This window comes from Sus scrofa, chromosome 10, assembly GCF_054392235.1.
Source record: "Sus scrofa isolate SSC_HxYL_T2T_F1_AM1 chromosome 10, Sscrofa_HxYL_maternal_Yorkshire_Landrace_v2.0, whole genome shotgun sequence".
NCBI lineage: Eukaryota > Metazoa > Chordata > Mammalia > Artiodactyla > Suidae > Sus > Sus scrofa.
Genome location: NC_139392.1, coordinates 58436685 through 58460418, shown reverse-complemented (window position 1 = coordinate 58460418; position 23734 = coordinate 58436685). Strand labels below are relative to the sequence as shown.

The window sequence follows — 23734 nt, the reverse complement described above, 5'->3', positions numbered from 1 at the left end:
CCTCAGCCTCTCTGGAGAGCCAAGAAAAGGAAAACCGGTCTTCTCTTAATTCAGCCATCATCTTAATTCACTGGATCATCAGATAATGAAAAAGCAGTTCCAGCCAGCTGTGCATTTATAATGCTCTCGGCTTACATTTTTCATCCCAAACCTTTATTCTTCCCTGGTTTCCAGTTCTGGTTCCCCGAGGTATGAACTGCCCTCTCTCCCCCACATGGATAACGTCCCTCATGGGCAGTACAACTGGCCTAAAAGCTACTAAACAAAATGGAAATAAATGCCGAATGGTGCTTTCAGTGCAAATGGAACTAAAGAAGAAGCTGTAAAAAGCTATCACAATAATCTGCCTGAGTGGACAAGGGGAACCTGCAAAACAGTAGAATCTGTTCACCTCCATGCACAGTTTTTGTAGCATTTCCCCAGGATTAAAAAAAAAAAAAAAAAAAAAAAAAAGAGAATTGAAAATAATTTCAATGTCCAACTATTGGGTTGGGGGCTCAAGACCCAGGTGCAAGCCCTTATCTTGCCAGACTCTTATGAATTCATCTCAGTATAACACCACACCTGCTCTCAGCTAGACACCTACTTCTCACATGCATTCATAAGTCCATGTCTGTGCTTACCTTTCTAAATGGCATCATTTCTATAGAGATAATTGAGAACTACCATGTCTACTTTGGGGAACTTTGAAAACGAACAAAAGGGGGAAAGGAATGAAAATATAAATAAAAACGGAAAAGGACTAAAATCGCAAATAATAGCAATAATAATTTCAAAATGACACCAGCACTCCAGTCATTGGGCACCATGAAGAATCCAAAAGAAGACTGAACGTCACGAAAGAATGAACATAATGGAAAGGAATGTTAAAAAAAAAAAAAAAAGAATGTATTTATGTGTATAAGTCATTTTGCTGTACAGCAGAAATTAGCACAACATTGTAAATCACCTATGTTTTAATAAAAAATAAAGAATCAACAGCAGCCTGTGAGACACCCTTCCTTGACACAGAAATAACCTGAATTCAAAAGCGGGGTTTAAAATGCAATTCTAGTATATCTGATCATTTTTCTTTCTGAGTCTTCAGCAAACGAAGGGACCCAGGAAGGAAGGAGGAACTGGCAATAGGAAATTGTAACTTGGCAGCCTGACAGCCAGGACAGAAAATGCACACAGGAACTCAAAAAGTGGAGCTGAACTACCATCCACACAAATCCTGGGGATATCACTACGGCACAGTCCAGGATGAAACTCAACTTTATAATGATGATGCTGAGACAGCAAGGAAAGCTGAAGTTATTTTGCAAATTGTCACTAAAAGCAAGGCACCAAGTGAGTCCACAGGCTCACCCAGAGATATGGGCCGGGCTGCCCATTGCAGCAGGATAAGTAAAAGTCACAAAGTGGAAATGATCCAAATAGCCATGAATAATAAAATGGACACATGAATTGTGATATCTTCACACAGTGAATACTCTACGGAGAAGGAAACAACAGATCTACAACCACAAGCTCAAAATGTTGGTTCAAGAAGACAAAACCACGCCATAAGGAGAAAAACACGTGAGAGAGCATGCCTGGGGGGCAGGGAGGGGCTGTCGTGATCAGAAGGCAGCACCCGGGCTTCTAGGTAACTTGCTCTTTCCTGACTGGATGCTGAACATGCAAGAGCTCCATGTGTTAAGAGTCGGCAAGCTGAACACCAAGCTCTGTGGCCTTTTCTGCAGGTGTGTTTGTCTCTGAAGAATACATTCACACAATATCACACAACATACCTGACGAAGTATAAATGCCTTATCTTCATGGTAAATTCAATTACGAACACTTCACAATTCAGATTTCAAGTTCAGAGGCAACCCAAGGCAAAATGTGTCATGTTTATCTTTTTTCTTCTTCTTCTTCTTCTTTTTTTTTTTTTTTTTTTGTCTTTTTGCCTTTTCTAGGGCCGCTTCCTGCAGCATATGGAGGTTGCCAGGCTAGGGGTCTAATTGGAGCTGTAGCTGCTGGCCTACACCAGAGCCACAGCAACAAGGGATGTGAGCCACGTCTGAGACCTACACCACAGCTCACGGCAATGACGGATCTTTAACCTGCTGAGCAAGGCCAGGGATCAAACCCGCAACCTCATGGTTTCCAGTCAGATTCGTTAACCACTGCTCCACGACGGGAACTCCTCCTGTTTATCTTTTCTACCTCAGTTCCACATTCTTTCTGGGGCTTTTCTAGTTTCAAACAATCAACCAACAAGGGCTTAATCTCCAAAATATACAAACAACTTATACAACTCAACAGCAAAAAAAAACCAACAATGCTATTGAAAAATGGGCAAAAAACCTAGACATTTCTCCGAAGAAGATATACAGAGAGCCAACAGGCACCTTAAAAAAATGCTCAACATCACTAATTATTGACATGCAAATCAAAACTACAATGAGATGCCACCTCACACTGGCCATCAATGAATGGCCATCATTAACAAGTCAACAAATAACAAATGCTGGAGAGGGTGTGGAGAAAAGGGAGCCTCCTGTACTGTTAGTGGGACTGTACATTGGTACAACCACCATGGAAAACAGTATGGAGATTCCTCAGAAAACTGAATATAGAACTACCATACGATCCAGCAATCCCACTCCCAGGCGTATATCTGCACAAAACTATAATTCAAAAAGATACACGCTCCCCTATGTCCATTGCAATACTATTCACAATAGCCAAGACATGGAAACAACCTAAATGTCCATTGACAGATGAATGGATTAAGAAGATGTGGTGTATATGTACACAATGGAATATTACCCAGCCATAAGAAGAACAAAATAATGCCATCAGCAGCAACGTGGATGGAACTAGAGACTTTCATACTAAGTGAAGTCAGAAAGACAAATACCATATGATATTGCTTATATCTGGAATCTAACATATGGCACAAGTGAACCTATCTACAGAAAAGAAACAAACTCATGGACATGGAGAACAGACTTGTGTTGCCAAGGGGGAAGGGGAGGGAGTGGGATGGACTGGGAGTTTGGGGTTAGTAGATGCAAACTACTGCATTTGGAGTGGATAAGCAAGGAGATCCCACTGTATAGCACAGACAACTATATCTAGTCACTTGTGATGGAACATGATGGAGGATAATGTGAGAAAAAAAATGTATAGATATGTATGACTGGATCACTATGCTGTACAGCAGAAATTGACAGAACACTGTAAGTCAACTATAATAAAAAATTTTAATACAACCCAATTTTCTATTAACCCAATAGATGAGAAATCCCTGAACCTTAAAAAAAAAAAAAAGTTACCCCTGACCTGATGTGGCCACATCCCACACCCTCACTTTATATCTCCTAGCAGAGTTTAAGACATGAACCAGTCTCCCAAGGATCTTGTGAAAATGCAGATGCTTCAGCTGGCCGGGGGGGTGGGGGGGTGGGGGGGGTGGGGGAGAACAGACGGGACCCTGGAGTCTGCATTTCTAGAAAAGCTCCCAGGTGTGGCCAATGTTGCTGGTCTGAGGCCTTGAGCTACAGAGCTTGAGAAAGGACATGATTTAAAACCAGTATCTGTCGAGCTCCTGAGAGCTGAATAGTGCTTTGAGCCAGGAACATGAGCGTGAACTCACAGCTTTTTTGTTAATGGCTGAGTTTTAAGGCCCTTATCTGGTGGAACATTCTGGGCTTTCCTGTCCCTCTCATTGCATCCCTGTTAACAACTACCAACTCAGGGACAAACACTGAGTAAGTCAGGGACAGTAAAGTAAGAACCTGTTCCTACACTGGGAGAGTTGTACTATTTCTCATTAAAATGTCACCTTTGGACGGCTTGCCATGGTGCCTTGCCCACAGCATTTGCAGAAGGAATGGAGGGCGAGAGGGTGGAGGAGGGAGGGAAGGAAGGAAGGAAGCGAGCAGGCAGGTAGTCTGTCTGGGGAAGTACAGCAACGTCAAGTGCTGACGTGGTCTGCCGGGTGGCTTGAGGCTGCTAAAATCCAAGACGTCTCTTCCATGAGGGGCTCAGTGTGGAGCTGCGGAGATTCTGAAGAGTTAGGTTGGAGGGTGAGAATGAAGCAGTAGACCCAGGCTAAGTAAGCCCTCTTCTCTCAGTGCGGGGGCGGGGTGGGGGGGTCCTCTCAGGGGAGGGCAAGCATTTTCTTGGCAGATAGAGAAAGGTTAATAGCTTTCAAGCCACCCCAGAAACTAGGTATGTGGTTTTCAAGTGCTTAGGCATTTGGAAGAGGTACAGGGGGAATATGACACATGCAGAGGGATCTTTCCAGCTTCAGATAAATAATTGAAAATTTTCTGGTGTATATTTTATAAGCTAGAAGCAATTTTAAAAAATGCTCTCTGATCTCTCCAAAATGAATTCCCATAACATAGAGAATCTCAAAAACAGTATCTGAAAAACTTTTTTTTTTAGTAGCTGAGATGTTTAACTTTATGGGTGAACTTGGCCAGGCTGCAAAGCTCCAATATTTGGGCATACGTGTGTGGAGGTTGCTGGGAAGGTCTCTAGCACATGAGGTTAACATTTCCATCAGTTAGACTCTGAGTCAAGCAGTCTACCCTCTGTAACATGGGCAGGCCTCCTCCCATGAGCTGAAGACCTTTAAATGAAGACTGACCATCTCCAAGGGAGAGGGACTTGGGCCAGCCCACTATCTTTAGCCCAAACTGCTATTTCAACACTTTCCTGTATCTCCAGCCTGCTGGCCCACCCTGCAGACTAGGCTTGCCAGCCTCCACAACCCGCGAGCCAGTCCCTTAAATTAAATCACTCCCTCTCCTGCCTCTATTCTCTCTTCTGTTTCTGACTCTTCCCCCCCCCCCCCGGCCGACAGACACAATCCTAATGATTCTATTCCTCTGGAGAACCCTAACACAATGGCTTATATCATGCCTGGGGTTACTCACATGAACAAATGTACCAGCTTCACTGCTTCGAAGAGTTGAGTAAGATTATTCAACTTAATTGCAGAAATTGAATTCAATAAGTGAATTCCTACTCAGTTGCTGAATAAGAACTTTAATTTGAAATAACATTCAACCAAATAGATCACTTTTAAGGGCCCAGGCGTTCACCTATAATGTCACATTTAAAATCTGGCCAGGATTCATTAGGATTGTAACAACCTAATAGACCAGTGGACTTTTGTGGATGGGTTTTTATCAGCCTGAAGACAGCTTATTCACTGTAATCTTTTAGGAGAGAGGCAAGGCATTATCTGTTTAGGCCTATATGAAACTTCTGGATCTGGACTCACAGAAGCAACCTAACATTTCTGGCTCTGTTCTTTGCTTTAGCCTCGAGCAAAAGCTTGAATCTGTACTCAAGACGACGATGATGGCTCGGACACACCGCCATCTTCCTAAAGCATCAATGAGCTTGTCCCCAGGTCAAGAGATGAAGTTGCATTCCCAGCATGCTCTGAGTCCAGGTAACAGCCACCAAATGCAAGCCCTTTGCTGCAGCTGAAGGCAGCCAGCTGCAAGTGAACAGTGCTGGATATGGTGCCCACTCCCTGGGGTCTACCTCTTGGCACAGACTGTTCACACACTTTGTCTTTGTGCATTTTGTCCTTGGCCCCATAACTTGGCAGCCACAACCCAAATACCTTTGTCAAGTTACCTTCACCTGAAAAAGATAAACTGTAAAATCCTATATTCTCATTGTTGAAAACATCTATTGTTTATTCTTACTGGCATTCTGGCTGCTGTATGTTTTTGTCTATTAAGCATCTAACATGACTCTAACGTGTGTGTGCTAATATCTATTTGGATTGTTACTGGTTTCTTGAGTATTCTAGTTGCAAAGCTGTACAGATAAGGAGAGATGAGCCCCATCCTACTTTCCCACCCACGTGTCCTGCGTGTGCCGCCAGACATTAGGTTTCTCTGGATGCACACACTGTGTTAGAGCAGAAATGCGTACACTGTAATTCCTTCATTAACATCCCCTAACTAATCACAGCTTCCAGACTGAAGTACATGTTATGCCAACAGATCCCCCAGGAGGAAAAGAAAAAGTATTGGCATGGCAAACACTAAGACTAGTTTACAGAACGTCTGTCAGAAAACATGACATATGAATGTCCTAAGACAGCATTTTCCAAGCAAATGTCGGTTGACTCCTCAGGAATCCTTCCACCTTAGCCAGAGCAGACGATAATTCTGTTCTACAGGAGCAAGAATTACAAGGTGACTGTGTCATACCAGGGGTTGAAACTGTGCAGCCGCCATGCCTGAGAAGATGGGCAATAAGCCAGCACATGTTGTCACAACCCCCGCCCCCTGTGCCTCCCCTTCTGGACCAGGAAGCCACAGGCAGCTCGCAGCAGGGGAGGCTCCCACTGCATTCAGATTTCAGGATGAATAAGACATTTGTACCTTTCTGTTTTCTATCCAGACATTAAAAAAAAAAAAAAAAAAAAAAAGGAGTTCCCAGTGTAGCTCAGTGGAAACAAATCTGACTAGGAACCATGAGGTTGTGGGTTCAATCCCTGGCCTTGCTCAGTGGGTTAAGGATCCGGTGTTTCTGTGAGCGGTGGTATAGGTCGAAGACGCGGCTTGGACCTGGCACTGCTGTGGCTGTGGTGTAGGGCGGTGGCTACAGCTCCAATTCAACTCCTAGCCTGGGGACCTCCATATACCGAGGGTACAGCCCCAAATAGCAAAAAACAAACAAAAAACACCACTCTAGGACTTCCTGTCGTGGCTCAGTGGAAATGAACTCAACTAGTAACTATGAGGTTGCAGGTTTGATCCCTGGCCTCGCTCAGTGGGCTAAAGATCTGGTGTGGCACAGGTCATGGATGCGGCTTGGATCTGGTGTGGCCATGGTTGTGGCATAGGCCAGTAGCTGTAGCTCTGATTAAACCCCTAGCCTGGGAAATTCCATATACTGCACTTGCGACCCTTAAAAACAAAGCAAAACAAAACACTCTAAGTCATGGATACCATTATAATAAAATGGCCCATTGAGCATGCCCCATAAAGGTATATTTGTAAATCATCCCAAAGGAGCATCATGGCTAAACATTCCCATAAAATGTCCCCCTAAAAAATTAAAATTGGGGCTTTCCCTGATGGCCTAGTGGGTGAAGGATCTGACATTGTCACTGTGATAGCTTGGGTTAGATCCCTGGCCTGGGAACTCCTGCATGCCGCAGGCATGGCCGAAAAAAAAAAAAAAAGGATATATATATATATAAATAAATATATATATATAAATAAATATAAATAAATATATATAAATTGAAAAGCATGGTTGGCCTTGCTTTTTGTGTGTGGTGGGAGAAAGCTCTCAGCATGTCATGATTTAAAGTGTTTCTGCTTGGCCACCTAAAAATGTCAGGCGTGAGTACATTTAAGGGGCAACCCTTGACGGAGCCTGTATTTGGGACGGATCCAAAAAGTGCTTTTGTGGCTCTCCAAATTGCTTATCTCTGTAAAAATGAAATGTCATACTTCCATGTTTGCTCTTCTTGTGGATAAGAACCATAGAACATGAAATGTATGTTTTTCACAAACTTTTAAGCGTACAATATACAGTGTACCATATTGTTGCTGACACACCTATCATTAAGCAGCAGATCCCTAGAGCTTTTTCGTGTTCAAAGACTGAAACTCTGTAACTCACTGAATAGTGACTCTTCATTTCCCAACCCCCCAGCCCCTGGTAACCACCCTTCTACTTTTTAAGAGTTGGTTACTTTGGATACTTCACATAAATGGAGTTATACATTATTTTTCTTTTTGTGACTGGCTTATTTCACTTAGCATAGCATTCTCAAGGTCCATCCATGTTGTCACAGACTGCAGAAATTCCTTATTTTGTATAGCTGAGCAATATTCCACTGTATGCATATACCACATTTTGGGGGGAGGGGAATTTTTAGGGCCGCACTTGCCACATATGAAGTTCCCGGGCTAGGAGTCCAAATGGAGCAACAGCTGCCTGCCTTCACTACAGCCACAGCAACACGGGATCTAAGCCGTGTCTGCGACCTACACTGCAGCTCACAGCAACGCCAGATCCTTAACCCACTGAGTAAGGCCAGGGATCGAACCCACGTCCTCATGGATGCTAGTCAGATTTGCTGAGCCACGACGGGAGCTCCCACATTTTCTTTATGCATTCATCTTATTGGACACTTAAGCTGTTTCCACCTCTTGGCTACTGTGAATAGGGCTGCAATGATTATGGGAGTGCTGATATCTCTTCAAGAGCCTGATGTCAATTCTTGTGGATATACATGCAGAAGTGGGATTGCTGGATCATAGGTTAATTCTATTTTTAGTTTTTTTAGGAGCCTCCATACTGTCCTCCATAGTAGCTGCACCATTTTACATTCCCACCAAAAATGTTTGAGGGTCTCAGTCTCTCCACATTCTCACTAGCACTTATTCCTTTCTGTGTTTTTGATAACGGCCTTCTCAACAGGCATGAGGTGATAGTCCACTGTGGTTCTGATCTGCATTTCTCCGATGATTAGGAATGTTGAGCATCTTTCCAACCTGGCAAAATTTTGACCAAAGGACAAAATAGTCCAATAATGAAAGGAAACATCACTGCAGTACCAGGAAACATGACCTCTCATCACTAATTTCCATTATTTTTAATCAGAAATCATTCCATTTCAATTGATTTTTTTTCATATCTTAAAACAGTGACAGACAAAGTTTCAAAGGAGCAGAAAGAAAGACATCAGGGGAAAAGGTGTTCTGAACATCTCAGTGCTTTCAGAGCTCTGCCCTCCTCCCCTAAAGTCTCGCACCCATCAGGGCAGCATAACCTGGAGGGAGAAAATATTATACAGCAACATCTGTTGAACCTGACCCAGGTAACTCAGGAAAGTACAAGAACATCCAAGAGCAATGAAGAGAGTAAAAGTAGATGATCTTTGAGTCAAAATACTATCCCGGGAGTTCCCGTCGTGGCGCAGTGGTTAACGAATCCAACTAGGAACCATGAGGTTGCGGGTTCGATCCCTGCCCTTGCTCAGTGGGTTAAAGATCCGGCGTTGCCGTGAGCTGTGGTGTAGGTTGCAGACACGGCTCGGATCCCGCGTTGCTGTGGCTCTGGCGTAGGCCGGCGGCTACAGCTCCTATTAGACCCCTAGCCTGGGAACCTCCATATGCCGCAGAAGCGGCCCAAAGAAATAGCAAAAAGCCAAAAAAAAAAAAAAATACTATCCCCCAAACTTGGAAGGGTAAGAAGTAGCATGATTAAGGTTCTAAATTGGGGTGCAATATGGAACCACATGCTTGTAGCAACATGGATTTTCAAAGCAAGATCACATCTGACACTTGAATTTACCAGAGTACCTTCTCAGGTAGGAAACAGGGGTTGCCAACTAGAAACAGTATCTTCCCCACCTCTGAGCTTTGACCTTCACAGAATACAAAAAATTGGAAATTCCTACTTAAAAATCTGCATTTTCCACCACCCTATGAAAGTTGGCAATGCTGGCAACACTAGACCTACATCCTGCCTGGCAGCACCAGTCACCCCAGCAGATGAAGCTGAAGCAGGTACTGGGCCCCACCTCCACTCCACAGGGTCAGTGTGAGCTGTCTGGCCCCAGAGTCTGTGAGACCCCCTCCGTTCTATCAGTCATAGCCCACGGGATGGAAGGAGAAGGGACCCTGGAAATCACTTGACCAGGGCCTAGAGCCTCTCTTGCTGGAACTGTAACACCACCACACAAGATAAATGGAGATAAGTGCTCTATGGGCGAGAGGAATAAAACTCCCTAAATTTAGTTGGTCTACCTGATTTCTGACCCCCATAAGAGCTGGACCCAAACCATCCACCTTGTGCTCACCAAGGCATCACCTCTGGAGAGAGAGCAACTGGCCAAGACACTTTTATTTTTGACTGGATATGAATTTAAAGCACCCATTTCCTAGTGCAGCCCTAGGAGATATATATCTATATATCTATATATATAAAGTTTGTTAAATGAAGGAAGGAATGACAGGAAAAAAGTCAAAAAGAGCTTCTTCTCTGGGCAAATGATAGAGATGATCCTTAAGACTGGGAGCAATTTACAAAGAACTTTTTCCACAGCAGCAGGCCCTCAATTTAAATGGCGGACCAGCTCGATGAGCAATGAAAAATGGAGGAACTAATGTTTCCAGTCTTATATAGTTCCTGAGGATTTCGAGTCCTTTGAGAACAGTATTTCTCATACTTGATTAACATGTAGACCTGATTAAAGAAAATATCTCCTATGGATTCCACAGCTGACCTAAGTAGTGCTGCTATCATGTTACTTAACTGTGAACAAACCAACCAGGTATAAACTCCTTATGCTTATAGCTCCCAAATATTTAGGGGACCCAGACACGTTCACAAAATCAGTGGAATGAGAGTTAGCAGCATTCGCTGAATTGGATGAGGTATGCCCTTCTACTGCAGCTCCATCCTCACAGCCAAGGTCAGTGTTGTCCTGGCAGCTTGTGTGACCTGCTTTTGAGCTACACGCACAGGATCAAAAGCCCATTCCCTGATCACTTTTCTGTTGACAACACAGACAATCCAACCTTCTCAGTTGTCAGTAACTTTTAGTTTACACGGATGCATCATTACCCAAAACCCACCACTGTGCCTTCCTTTCAGCCCATGACTAGGAATGCAGGGCTGCAGGATGCCACAGAATCTGAAACACAGTGGCAGCTCTGAAAGGGTGTAGCCAAATGTGTCATGTCAGAGTCATCCGGGTGACTGCAAATGTGCTCAAATCAATTGGTTCTAGATTATCATATAATGGTAACATAAAATGAAATAAAAAATGTTTAGTCTTTTTTTTTTTTTTGGTCTTTCCCAGGGCTGCTCCCATGGCATATGGAGGTTCCCAGGCTAGGGGTTGAATTGGAGCTGTAGCCGCCAGCCTACACCGCAGCCACAGCAATGTGGCATCCGAGTCGCGTCTGCAACCTACACCACAGCTCACGGCAACGCCGGATCTTTAACCCACTGAGCAAGGGCAGGGATCGAACCTGCAACCTCATGGTTTCTAGTCGGATTGGTTAACCACTGAGCCACGATGGGAACTCCTAAAAAATGTTTAGTCTTTTAAGACTCCCATCATGCATGTAAAGACCCAAATGGGGAGTTCCCGTCATGGTGCAGTGGTTAACGAATCTGACTAGGAACCATGAGGTTGTGGGTTCGGTCCCTGCCCTTGCTCAGTGGGTTAACAATCCGGCGTTGCTGTGAGCTGTGGTGTAGGTTGCAGACATGGCTCGGATCCCGCGTTGCTGTGGTTCTGGCGTAGGCCGGAGGCTACAGCTCCAATTCGACCCCTAGCCTGGGAACCTCCATTCACCGCGGGAGCAGCCCAAGAAATAGCAAAAAGACAAAAAAAAAAAAAAAAAAAAAAAAAAAAAGACCCAAATGGCCCATGATTTGAGAAACATCCTTGACTTGAAATGTCCATAGTCCAGAAGTGTGCCTGGAGCTATTTTTCCACTTATTACACTGCATCTTAAGTCCTTCAAGTGTCAGAAATTCCTCAGTATTTAAAAAGATGAGACAATAAGCTCCTTGAAGGTCAAGGTCAGGTCTATAAAATCTCTCTAATGCCTGGGACACTGACAGGCACATGAATATTGAGGGAATCAGACAAAGAATCAAGGAAATAGGTTTGAGCTACTGCATCTATATATCTTGTTTTTATAAGACACATGGACCAAGGCCTTAAAAATTAAAATTCACTTTTCTCTTTTTATAATTACTCTGACAACAGCAATTCTAATTTGGAAGACCTGAAATACTGACCAGTTGCAGCAAGGAAACTTTTCTTTTTTTAATGTTTTATGGGAAATTTCTCTTTTTTAAATGATTTTTATTTTTTCCATTATAGAGGGTTTCCAGTGTTCTGACAATTTTCTACTGTACAGCAAAGTGACCCAGTTACACACACATATAGACATTCTTTTTCTTACATTATCCTCCATCATGCTCCATCACAAGTGACTAGATAGAGTTCCCAGTGCTATATGGCAGTGAAACTTTTCTGGAGGAACTAACTTCAAAGAAATCATGCATGTCACTCCATCATTACAACAACTTTCCCCTGGGAAACAGTGTTTATTGTCCATTTTACAATGTGATATGAGACTAGCAGAGTCAGATAGGAGCAGCCCAAATACCCATGATAAATAACCTCTTCCCATGTTCTCTTTCCAATGACGTACCGCTGTCAGGGGCTACCTAAGCTTTAACAAGCTACACAGAGAGCAAGAAATTAAGAAACATGAAGCAGGAAACATATGTTACATATACCCTCTTAGGAGAAAAAAAGGAGGCATTTGAATCCTAACCAGCCCCATCGGCTTAAAGGCTCTCTTCTCTGCTGTCAGCCTGCAAGCTTCTATTCAAGGCAGATTAGATCCAGCTACTTCCATTTTACAAATGAAATAAAATCATGCAACCTGGGAAGAAATCAAGAAGCGAGTTTTACATACTCAAAGTGATAGAAGCGTATAACTGTGAATGTGAACAATGGTTTGGGAGAGGAGTAAATGAAGACTTCAGGTTCAAAGACAGGTTGGAGAAGAGTCTGTGGTTCTTGGAGGGTCATCTTCCAATGACATCCCATTTGAAGACTTCTTTCCCTTGCCCAGCCAAGAAAGGCAGAATCCCTCGTCAACACCTGACAGCAAAGCTCAGACCCATCAGTGAGATCTGAGGGTCAGAGTGGGCCACTGTCCGTGTGGCCAAAACTGACAGTCCTCCAGAGACAGGAAAGCCAGAATACCCTTCTGGAGCCAGAAGGCCAAAAAGAAATTACTCCCTTGAGATGAAATGCAAACAGGAGAACGAGAAGGGGCCACCACCAGCAAGGAGCACTCATAAAAAGTAAGTCACACAGACTCCTGCCTGACCCAGGAGCAGGTTTGGAAGGTTCAGGGTAGAGCTGTTGTTTTACCAGACAGGTTTCTTCTGCTCAGGAGGAGGGTAGTGACACATGTAACTGTGACAGAGGATATACTGAAGAGAAAAAACAAAAAGCAACAGACCAGTGACAGTTAGAAAATAAAGATACATCTACCTACCTATCCACATGTGCTTACACCTGTATCTCCAGTTCTGAATATAGAAAAGGCAGAGAATCTTTGGAAAGCCTGTGGCTAGCACACTGATAGGCCCCAAAGCCAGTGCCACAGGTAAGCATCTCACACAGTCAAAAAACAACAACAAAACCCACCTCAAACGTCTCTCAGGACTGAGGTCCAACCCACCACCTTGTCTCAAGGGTGGAACAAATCTTTATCTCCTTGGATGAGCACCAGATAGTACTGGCCATAAGAGTGAAATATATATATGTGCATATATATATATATTTATCTTCAAACACTACAAGCACAGTCCAAAGCACCCAGATGCTCACATTTGGAAGATACTCAAGAACAGAGATCAGAGAAAAGCCAACTGAACTCTCGAATCCCAAGCTGGCGCAGAGCTATAAACTCATTAAGTGGGAAGAGACAGAAGCTGAGGCACTACCTAATCAATCACTCAGTGTCTGTTGGTCTTCTGCCTCTGCTCCCCCATCCCCCTCTCACTCCATGTCTCTAGCCTTTTCTCTGGGTTTCTCTCTCCCATGGCATCAATCTCTCCTCCGCCTTTCCCATCTTGCCAAGTACCATATCACCCAGGTGCAGTGGGCTTATGCAGCAACTGCACTATTACAAAAAGACATCAGAGGGAAAAGCCCTCAAGTGGAACCCAAGCAAGGGAAATAGAAAAGAAACCCTGACCAGTGCTGAAACTATGCTTCTGCCTACTTATAGCTGTGTTTTGTTCTGTTTTGCTTTAAAGTCCAATGGAGTTTTTGCTGTGGCACAGTGGGCTAAGGATCTGGCGTTGCTGCAGCTGTGGCATAGGTCGTAGCTGCAGCTCGGATTCAATTCCTGGCCCAGGAACTTCCATATGTCCGCGATGCAGCGAAAAAAAAAAAAAAAAAGTCCTAGTTAAGCAGCATTGGTTTTCAACTCCTTTTTTTTTTTTTTTTCTTTTCTTTTTAAGGCTGCACCACCAGATCTGAACTGCATCTGCAACTTAAGCTGGAGCTTGTGGCTGAATCCTTAACCCACTGAGGCCAGGGATCAAACCTGCATCCTCATCGAGACAATGTTGGGTTCTTAACCGGCTGAGCCACAACAGGAACTCCTCGTGTTCAACTCCTGCTTTTCCTCTCCATCTTTATCATCATCTCTATGGTTAGACGGACACGCTGAAGTAAACCATTTTAACAATTCACACACAGTTCCTATGTGGGTAGTTTTGATTCTTCTCAATTTTTTTCGTTTCTCAATTCTTCAACAAAAGACTCCTCTTCAACAATGCGTGTAGAAAGGGCACAAACCACATGAAAAGCTGACCACAGAGGTCTGGTTTGGGTGCCTGAACGAATCCCACCCCAGCCCTGTCTGGCAGGTCACCAATCACAGGGGCACCCACCCTGGGTCTGTCCCTGATCTGGCCAAAACCAGTGCCCATTCACAGCTCCGTTGTGGCTCCAGTGCCAAGTGGACCCTCGTGCTTCTGTTTGAGAGAATGTGGGATTCTAAGTTAATTTAGCAAAGTGAATCTGACCACAAACAACCCTCAACATCACTACAAATGGGAGTTCCCTTCGTGGCTCAGTGGAAATGAATCTGACTAGCATCCGTGAGGATGCAGGTCCAATCCCTGCCTTGCTCAGTGGGTTAAGGATCTGGCATTGCCATGAGCTGTGGTGTAGGCTGCAGACACGGCTTGGATCCTGTGTTGCTGTGACTGTGGTGTAGGCCGGCAGCTACAGCTCCGATTTGACCCCAGCCTGGGAACCTCCATTTGCTGCAGCAGTGGCCCTAAAAAGACAAAAAACAAAAATAAACAACATCACTACAAATGGAATTGAGGACACTCTGAAAGTTTCAGCTCTGATTAGAAGAGAGGGATAAACTCCTGCCACCACCCGGCCTTGGTCAAATGCTCAATGCGTGTGTGTGTGTCTGTGTGTGTATGTGTGTGCACACATGCACACACATACACACACCCCTCTATCCTTCTCTCCTTGCCAACTTCCAAACACACCAGCTCTCATCAGGAACTTGAGAGTATAGAGAGGGAACCAACCAAAGAAAGGAAGAGAACGCACATAGCATGAACTAACTGCATACTCAGTATATGCAGAGAGGAATCAAAGAACACAGGCCTATTAGAGTCATTCAGTAAGTATTCACTGAGCACATTTATTGAGCACCTACTGGATATAAACTTCCCTTTACCAGGATAATTCCCCTGGCACCAGAAACTGGCCAGGCCATGACGATAAGTCTGCTCTGTCTCTCCCCAGGCATTCTCTCCCCACTTCATGCATTTTTCTGGGTCGGATACAATCCTCCTTCCAGAATGCTCTTACGTATGTACATTGCCTTGCCCATTTTGGTTTCACCTGCTGGCTGACCTAGCTCCAGCTTACTAGGAAATGGTGAAGGTCCATCCTGATTCTCTGGACCATTGACACCTGCCCAGCTCACGGTAACGTCACATGGCTCTTCCCCAGCCTTTAAGGAAAGGACTTCTCAGTCTTCTAAGAGAAACCGGCTTAAGAATGTGTTAACACACATCCCAGAGACTATTTTCATTCTTTCACAATGCAATTATTATTTTCTCTTGATGACTGAGGAATTTAATACAAATCTGCTTAATTTTTTAAAAAAATTTTAGGGCCACGCCTACAGCATATGGAAGTTCCTGGGCTAAGGATTGAATCAGAGCTGCAGCTACGCCACAGCCACAGCAATGTTCAGATCCGAGCCGCGTCTTCGACCTACACCATAGCTCATGGCAACACCAGATCCTTAACCCACTGAGTGAGGCCAGGGATTGAACCTGCATCCTCATGGATATTAGTCAGGTTTGCTACTGCTGAGCCACAACAGGAACTCCCCAGGAGGGTTATTTGCAGGAAACTTCATGTACTATGGACATAGCCCATCAGACTGCCCACAAGCAGGAACTGTATCTGTGGCATAAGCTGACAGTTGCAGCTCTGACTGGACTCCTAGCTGGTAACTTCCATATACTGTAAATGCAGCCCTAAAAAGTAAAAACAACAACAACAGCAAACCAACAAAAACCCCAAAAACAAAAACCAAAAAACCCCTCCTCTGCCTTTACATGTTCTTTGAGGAAATTTTTTTTTTTTGTCTTTTTTTTGTCTTTGTTGTTGTTGTTGTTGCTATTTCTTGGGCCGCTCCCGCGGCATATGGAAGTTCCCAGGCTAGGGGTTGAATCGGAGCTGTAGCCACTGGCCTACGCCAGAGCCACAGCAACTCGGGATCCGAGCCGTGTCTGCAACCTACACCACAGCTCACGGCAACGCCGGATTGTTAACCCATTGAGCAAGGGCAGGGACCGAACCCACAACCTCATGGTTCCTAGTCGGATTCGTTAACCACTGCGCCACGATGGGAACTCCTGAGGAAATTTTTGAGACATGTTTCACCCACACTGTGAACTTCCTGAGGACACGAACTGTATCTCCTCCTTCTCCCTGTCTCCAGAAACCTAGGACACTATCTAAGACAGTGTCTGACATGAAGCAGGCACTCAGTAATGTTTGCAGGATTAATCTGGCTGAAATAATGGCAACGGCACTGTTAACAACAAAAGATTTTTATCACATCTGAATGGGAGGAAGGGAAGGTGAACAGGTGTATGAGGAAGTGGAATTGCAGCAACCCAATTTACCTAAACAGTTAATAGCTGCCATGGTAACAATCAGATGAAGCAATTCAGTTTAGTTCTTTTCCACCTGAACAAGTACAGGAAGACAAATATTGTACTTGTTAATCTCACAGAAGACGGGGTGGAGCTTAGGACGCAAGTCTACCAGGTGACACAAGTGCCATTAAACTGAATAACTTCTGAAGAGTTGTAAAGGCATTCTGATAATAATATCACCAGTAATATTAAGTCCTACTTTGTATGCTGCTCCTAAGAAGGTCATTTAAAATTCTTTACTGAATTATGGTTGATTGTACTGTGTTAATTTCTGCAATGTGATTCAGTTACAGATATACGTGGATATTCTTTTTCATACCAAGAAGCTCATTTTGACCATTTAAAAGTTAAATGTCACATATTTGCTTCTGAAACTTTGACAAATCTGACAAGTAGTTCAGTGTGTGTGTATGTGAGTGTATGTATAAAATATGATGTGGGCTCACCTTTCCTTATTCTTGATATTGTTACCTTCTTTAATTAGCTGGACCCAAACCAAGTTACAGATGAAAGATGATTCATCATAGAGCAAACCTGGCTCAGAGCGAAGTTTAAATTTTTCTACTTCCCTGGCGGAGACACTACTTTTTCACTCATTTGTAAATAATAGAAAAGCTGGGTATCACACCCTCTTTCTCTACACAATCTCTCTTATACAGCAATGAGTCACTTTCCATGCCCAGTATTCCCTAAACTTTCCAAACTAGAAGGAGAAGACAGGTGGAGGAGGAAGTAAGAACTCCCAGCCCTGCAGGTCTCAGCTGTGAATGAGTGAGCCAGGCCACTGCTGCCTTCCAGGGCTATTTCCCTTTCTGAGTCTTACATCTCATATATATGAACTGCCAACCAAATGATGCCTTTCAGATCTTCCTAATGATGACAGCCAGGAATCCATAAAATGTCAATGAAAGTCCAGAGAGCAGAAAAACATTTTATAGTATTAACCTGTTCGTAGTGCCTGAGGAAGAAGTGAAAATAGTTCAAGACATGCCATGACTCCAGGCAGAGCTAGATGAGAATTAATCTCAGTAAAACCTGAGGATTTTTCCCTCCATGCTCTGAACCTGCAGACATTCTCTTTTTGCCTGAGACATAAGTAACTTGATACTCGTGTTATTTCTGTCAGAGTCATAAGAGCAGAGAGTATACTGTATGCTTTTATCTGTGGTATGTAAAAAGTGAGTTTTTCAGTTCACAACATCTGGGATCAAACGCTGTTCTTTTAGCAACTAGGCAAGTTCTTTAACGTCTTTCAGCCTAAATTTTTCAATCAGAGATGAGAAAGTCTATCTTCCCAAGGTTATTCTCAAAATCAAACGAATGAATCTGTAAAATGCACAGAGTTGGCATCAGTGACTATTTCTGTGCAACAATATAAGTGCACAACGTCTTGTTTTCTAAATAGCAGGAAAACAACAAATAGAAAAGCCACTATCGAGAACGCCAAATTGGCTAGGGGTCCGAGTCACCCGGCAGCCTGGAGGTCGGGAGGAGGGGGATGATGTAATCAAGTCTTTAAGGTTTGGGAGCGCTCCTAAACCCGTGTCCCAACGCTGCCGATGTCACTCTGGCCTGTGCAACTAACGAAGTGCCCTTTGCAACTAACGAAGTGCCCTTTGCAGGGCTCAGAAACGAGCCAGCGAAAATCTCTCCCCAAATTCTGACTCTGAAAGCCTTCACTTTTCCTAGCTCTAAGGGGATCTCGTCTTGGACAACTTAGAGTCGGTGAATGGAGAAAAGCATCGCGGGTGGGGGCGAGAGAGACACCAGTGGGTCTGCACACTCCGCAGTGCAAGAGGGAGAGATGGTAGCACGCCAGGGAGGACTGGCAACACCACCACCACCACCACCACCACCTCCCGCCTTCCCCACCACACACTCACCTGGGGATGAACTTGGCTTCGTCCCCGAGTCGCGTCTGGAAGTCCTGCCAAGCCTGGCCCGGGCTCGCCGGGTCCCAGGGGGCGGCCACAGCCGCCGCTGTGTCCTCGTCGCCCTCATCCTCCTCGCTGTCCCCGGGGTCGAACCCTGCCCGGCCTGCGGTGGACGCGGGCTCCCGCAGCCCCCGGCCCCGGCGCCATCCTCCGCGGCGGGCCCCACGGAAGCCGCGGGCGAACTCCTGGAAGGTGATGGCGCCGTCGCGGTCGGCGTCGAGCCGCTGGAACACGGCCTCGGCGTCGGCCGGCCGCACGCGCAGCTCCGCGCACAGCGCGCTGAACTCCTCGCGCTCCAGACGGCCGGAGCGGTTCGCGTCGCAGGCAGCAAAGACGGAGCGCAGCCGGGCCAGCTCCTCCAGTTCCCCGTCCGCCTCCATCCCGCCTGGCGGGGGCGACCGCGAGGGCTCCGGGGAGCGATGGGGCGAGCGGTCCGCCCCGGCTGAGGCGACGGGGGCGAGTCCGGGGCCACCTGCTGCCGCCGGGAGCCGCGGCGAGTTAGGCGAGTCGGGCCACTGGCGGGAACGTCCCGGCGGGGCTGGGCGCCTGGAGTGGGTCGGGACCGTGCGCTGCGACGTGGCTCCGCGCGGACCCGGCCAGGCTCTGCCAGAGCCCCAGAGCCGTGAGAGCCTGCACCTGGGCCCGCGCCCCGCGCAGCAGCGCCCGCCGCGTCTGAGCGCCCTGTGCGGCCGCAAGCACTTGTTCGGCGGGGCCCGGCTCCGCCCAGCCTGGGAGGAGGAGCGCCCCGCTCCGGTTCCCACGCCTCCGGGAGCCTTGGGCTTTCAGAGTAGGGCTCTGGAGCCTGGGCCTGGGGCTTCTGGAGTTGGGGGACCCAGCTGGAACTGGGAGCGAGGCAGGAACGTTGCCAGGCTCGTCGGTGTAAAGTTTGCTCCGGCAAAGTGAGAGCGGGCGTGAGCGTGCGGCGGTAACTTTACAGAAAGTGGAAAGGAAGGCAGTGGTAGGATTCCACGTTCTGTGTATTTTATTCTTTTCTGATTCCGGAAAATTGGTGAACTTCTGTGTGTACAAGTTGTTTTCACAAACCAAAGCACGAGATTTACCGGAAAATTCCACTTCCTGATTTTTCTGGCTTTCTTTAATGCATGGCTGTCCAACAGGTTAATGCGCATTAGGAATCGCATAGCTCTTTCAGATCCTCAAATCCAAATAAATTTTCTCAGTTCTTGTCTCAACCTGAGAAAAAATTAATAACCAAAATCCTTGACAGGCAGCAATATTTAAACAAGGAGGTAGCTTTTTTCCCCTTTCATCTTAGGGGAACTATATATGCAGATGTATGTTACCTTTTTAAAAAAAATTACAGTATAGTTGATTTATAGCGATTCTTCGATTTCTGTTGTACAGGAAAGTGACCCAATCACACACAGTTCCCTGTGCTGTACAGCAGGACCCCATGTTACCTTTTGATCTTAAATACTTATGTCAACGCTGCTATTGTTTCTTTAACACTGGCTCCTTCATGAGGATAAGATTTTTAAAATTTATCTTATTTTTATCCTTTAAAATTTTTTGATTTATTTCCAATAGGCCCTCACTCTTTTGTATGACTTATGTATGTATATGTTCCCTTTGGTGATTCTACTAGTCTGTGAAAATATCTTTGGCTTATTTTTGCTTTATTCACATCAATTCTACTTTTTTAGACTCATTTATTTCCATTTCTTTTAGTTATGACTCTGTATTCCATTTATTCTCATTCTGGTTCTCTTTATTGCTTATTACTTTGTTTTTAATGTAATAATAACAGAGGCTTGGACTGACACATTTCCTCAAGCTGGTGTTCTTCAACAGAAAGCTAAATGCTAAACACCTGAGGAACTGTTTTTTCTTGACGAGTAGCATAGATAAGGCCAACACTCACAGCACCCGTGAAGCTGTAAATACCACTGATAGTTGCCACCTGTCAATATAACTGGTTAATTATGAGAGGTGTTCCATTAGAATAGCCCTGGTCTTAGCAATCCAAGTTCTAAGCGAATATAGTTCTTTTTTTTTTTTTTTTTTTGTCTTTTTGCTATTTCTTGGGCCGCTCCCGCGGCATATGGAGGTTCCCAGGCTAGGGGTCGAATCGGAGCCATAGCCACCGGCCTACGCCAGAGCCACAGCAACGCGGGATCCGAGCCGCGTCTGCAACCTACATCACAGCTCACGGCAACGCCAGATCGTTAACCCCCTGAGCAAGGGCAGGGACCGAACCCGCAACCTCATGGTTCCTAATCGGATTCGTTAACCACTGCGCCACGATGGGAACTCCGCGAATATAGTTCTATACAAGTTAATATATTGAAATGAATTTTATTATTAGTGCAATATAAGTTATTGACTTTGAGTGCTTTCCTGTTTATTCTCTTTTTTAAAATTTTTATTATTTTTTTGGTCTTTTTAGGACCGCACCCTCGGTCCTAAAGTTCCCTCGGTCCTGAAGTTCCCAGGCTAGGGGTCAAATAAGAGCTATAGCCACCAGCCTACCCCACAGCTACAGCAACCCAGCATCCGAGTGCACCTGTGACCTACAACCACAGCTCACTGCAATGCTGGATCCTTTAACGCACTGAGTTAGACTAGAGATTGAATCCACGTCTTCATGGATACTGGTCAGGTTCGTTACCACGCCACAAAAGGAACTCCCTTTCCTGTTTATTCTCAAGATTGGCTTTTTCCATATAAAGAAAAAGTGGCTAGCTTAGTAATATCTTCAAAGCTTTACAAATGTACTTACTAAATGAAATCTTTAAAATATTATTGTTACCAATTAATAAATATCTGTATTTTTCATAATAGATGAGTTAATGATTTTAACTTAGAAGTTCTTAGAGATTGCTCCAGCAACTTCCTTAACTCGCTCTGACCTTTGCACTCAAGTGCTTTTTTTTTTTTTTTTTTTTTTTGTCTTTTGTCTTTTTAGGGCTGCACCCATGGCATATGGAGGTTCCCAGGCTAGGGGTTGAATCAGAGCTGTAGCCACTGGCCTACAACACAGCAACATTAGATCTGAGCCCCATCTGTGACCTACACCACAGTTCATGGCAATGTCAGATCCTTAACCCACTGAGCAAGGCCAGAGATCAAACCCACAACCTCATGGTTCCTAGTTCGATTTGTTTCTGCTGCGCCACAACGGGAACTCCATGCACTCAGTTCTAAGATCTTATATTCTTTGGCCAGCTCGGTCCTTTCAATAAGCCCCTTCACTGAAGAGTCCTCAAGAAACGTGGATTGGAGTTCCCATAGTGGTGCAGTGGTTAACGAATCTGACTAGGAACCATGAGGTTGCAGGTTCAATCCCTGGCCTTGCTCAGTGGGTTAAGGATCTGGCGTTGCAGTGAGCTGTGGTGTAGGTCGCAGATACGGCTCAGATCCTGCATTGCTGTGACTCTGGCATAGGCTGGCAGCTCCAGCTCTATTCGACCCATATCCTGGGAACCTCCATATGCCGTGGGAGCGGCCCTAGAAAAAGGCAAAAAATAGAAAAAAAAAAAAAGGTGGATTATTCTAAATTTCTTGTGTACACATATTCTCATTTCCACTGATATTAATCTGTCCTAGACCTATTATAGCAGTTGTCTATCACTGCATAACAACATAGCAAAGACTAGGGATTTAAAACAGCAACCATTTTATTTGCTCATAATTTCATTGCCATCAACTTGGGAGGGCTCCAGTAGGTGGTTTTTCTCTTGGCTTGTTTGGAATCATATAGTCATAGTAGCTTTATTGTGGCTGCTGGTCTTAGAGTGCCTCTCTTAGACGTCTGGAAGTGGGTGCTGGCTATTAGCAGAACATATGTCTCTAACACTGGCGTTGTCACATGGTGGCAGTGTTCCAAGAGGGTAAATCCCAAGGCACAAATGCTTTTGGAGCCTCACCTTGTGTCATGTTTCTTGATATTCCCTTGATCAAAGCAGGTCACATGGCCAAGTCCTATGTCCATGTGGGAGGGGATTCTATAAGGTCAAGGATACGGAGCAATGTACTTTACTGGGGGCCCTTACTCTAACAATATACCATACCTGCCTTCTAACACATTCCCTCAGGCTCCTGTCCTACTGATCTCCTGTTCATTCAGCAAACCACAGCTGGGCAGTCCTTCTTAAACACCAATGATTCTGTCATCCTGGAGCTCAGTAGTTCTCATTCAGTGGTAACTTTGTTCCCCAGGAAACATTTGGCAATATCTGGAGACACTGGGGGTTGCCACACTTTGAAAAAGGCGAGTGCTACCAGTATCTAGTAGGAAGAAGCCAGGGATGCTGCTGAAGAGCCTATCATGCACAGGCTATCACTGCATAATAGCACAGCAAACACCTAGCTCATAACCAAAAATTATCTGGTCGAAAATGCCAATAGTCCTGAGATTAAGAAAGCCTGCACCCTAGCTCATCAGCCCCCCAGAGGTGCCCCAATAAAACCAGAACCAAGGGTGAACTCTTCTTCTGGGCATCCCAGATCCTCTGTAATCAGGTCCTACCTTTATATCCAAACATCTCTCCCTTTAGTCTCCCTGTAATGGTTCCTCCAGTCCTCCAAATATGCCACACTTGATTACATGATTAACTTAATAGCTCCTAATTGTCATGACAAAAATGTAAATAGCAAACATCCTTTAGCTTTTCTCTCTTCTGCCTAACCGAATCATTTCCCCGCCTCAGGGGAAGAGCTGGATCCTGCTTTTCCTGCCAAAGTTTCCACAATTTCACTGTGACCTGTCACTTACAAGGACATTGCTTAGCATGTTTTATGTCAGCTCAGGCCCCAGGGATGCATTTTCTTTTCTTTTTTTGGTCTTTTGCATGGTTTTATTTTTCATGTTAAAACTCTGATTCATCTGGAATTTATTTTGAGTCCGATGTGAGTATAGATTCAACTTTATTTTTTTTCTGGATTTCTACCTAGTGATCGCCACAATTTATTCATGTATTCAATCTCCACGTTTATTCAGCAGTCTCTTCTCCATGGATTTAAATACCACCTTTAGCATATACTAAACT

At 44.9% G+C, this 23734-nt stretch overlaps 1 protein-coding gene across 2 annotated transcripts in view; it reads right to left on the bottom strand.

Moving 5' to 3' along the window:
* RASEF (RAS and EF-hand domain containing) overlaps positions 1-19444 on the bottom strand; it is an 85753-nt gene extending 66309 nt beyond the window's left edge. Inside the window, exon 1 of one of the 2 annotated variants that reach the window (XR_014817771.1) lies at positions 18675-19424. Coding sequence is in view for 1 of the 2 variants with exons in the window: in XM_021064670.2 (XP_020920329.2) it covers positions 18675-19105 (431 nt within the window). In the remaining variant the exon portion in view is untranslated. Of the gene's footprint in view, positions 1-18674 lie in introns of both variants that reach the window. The other variant, XM_021064670.2, reaches the window with a different exon arrangement.
* Positions 19445-23734: the final 4290 nt, after the last annotated feature.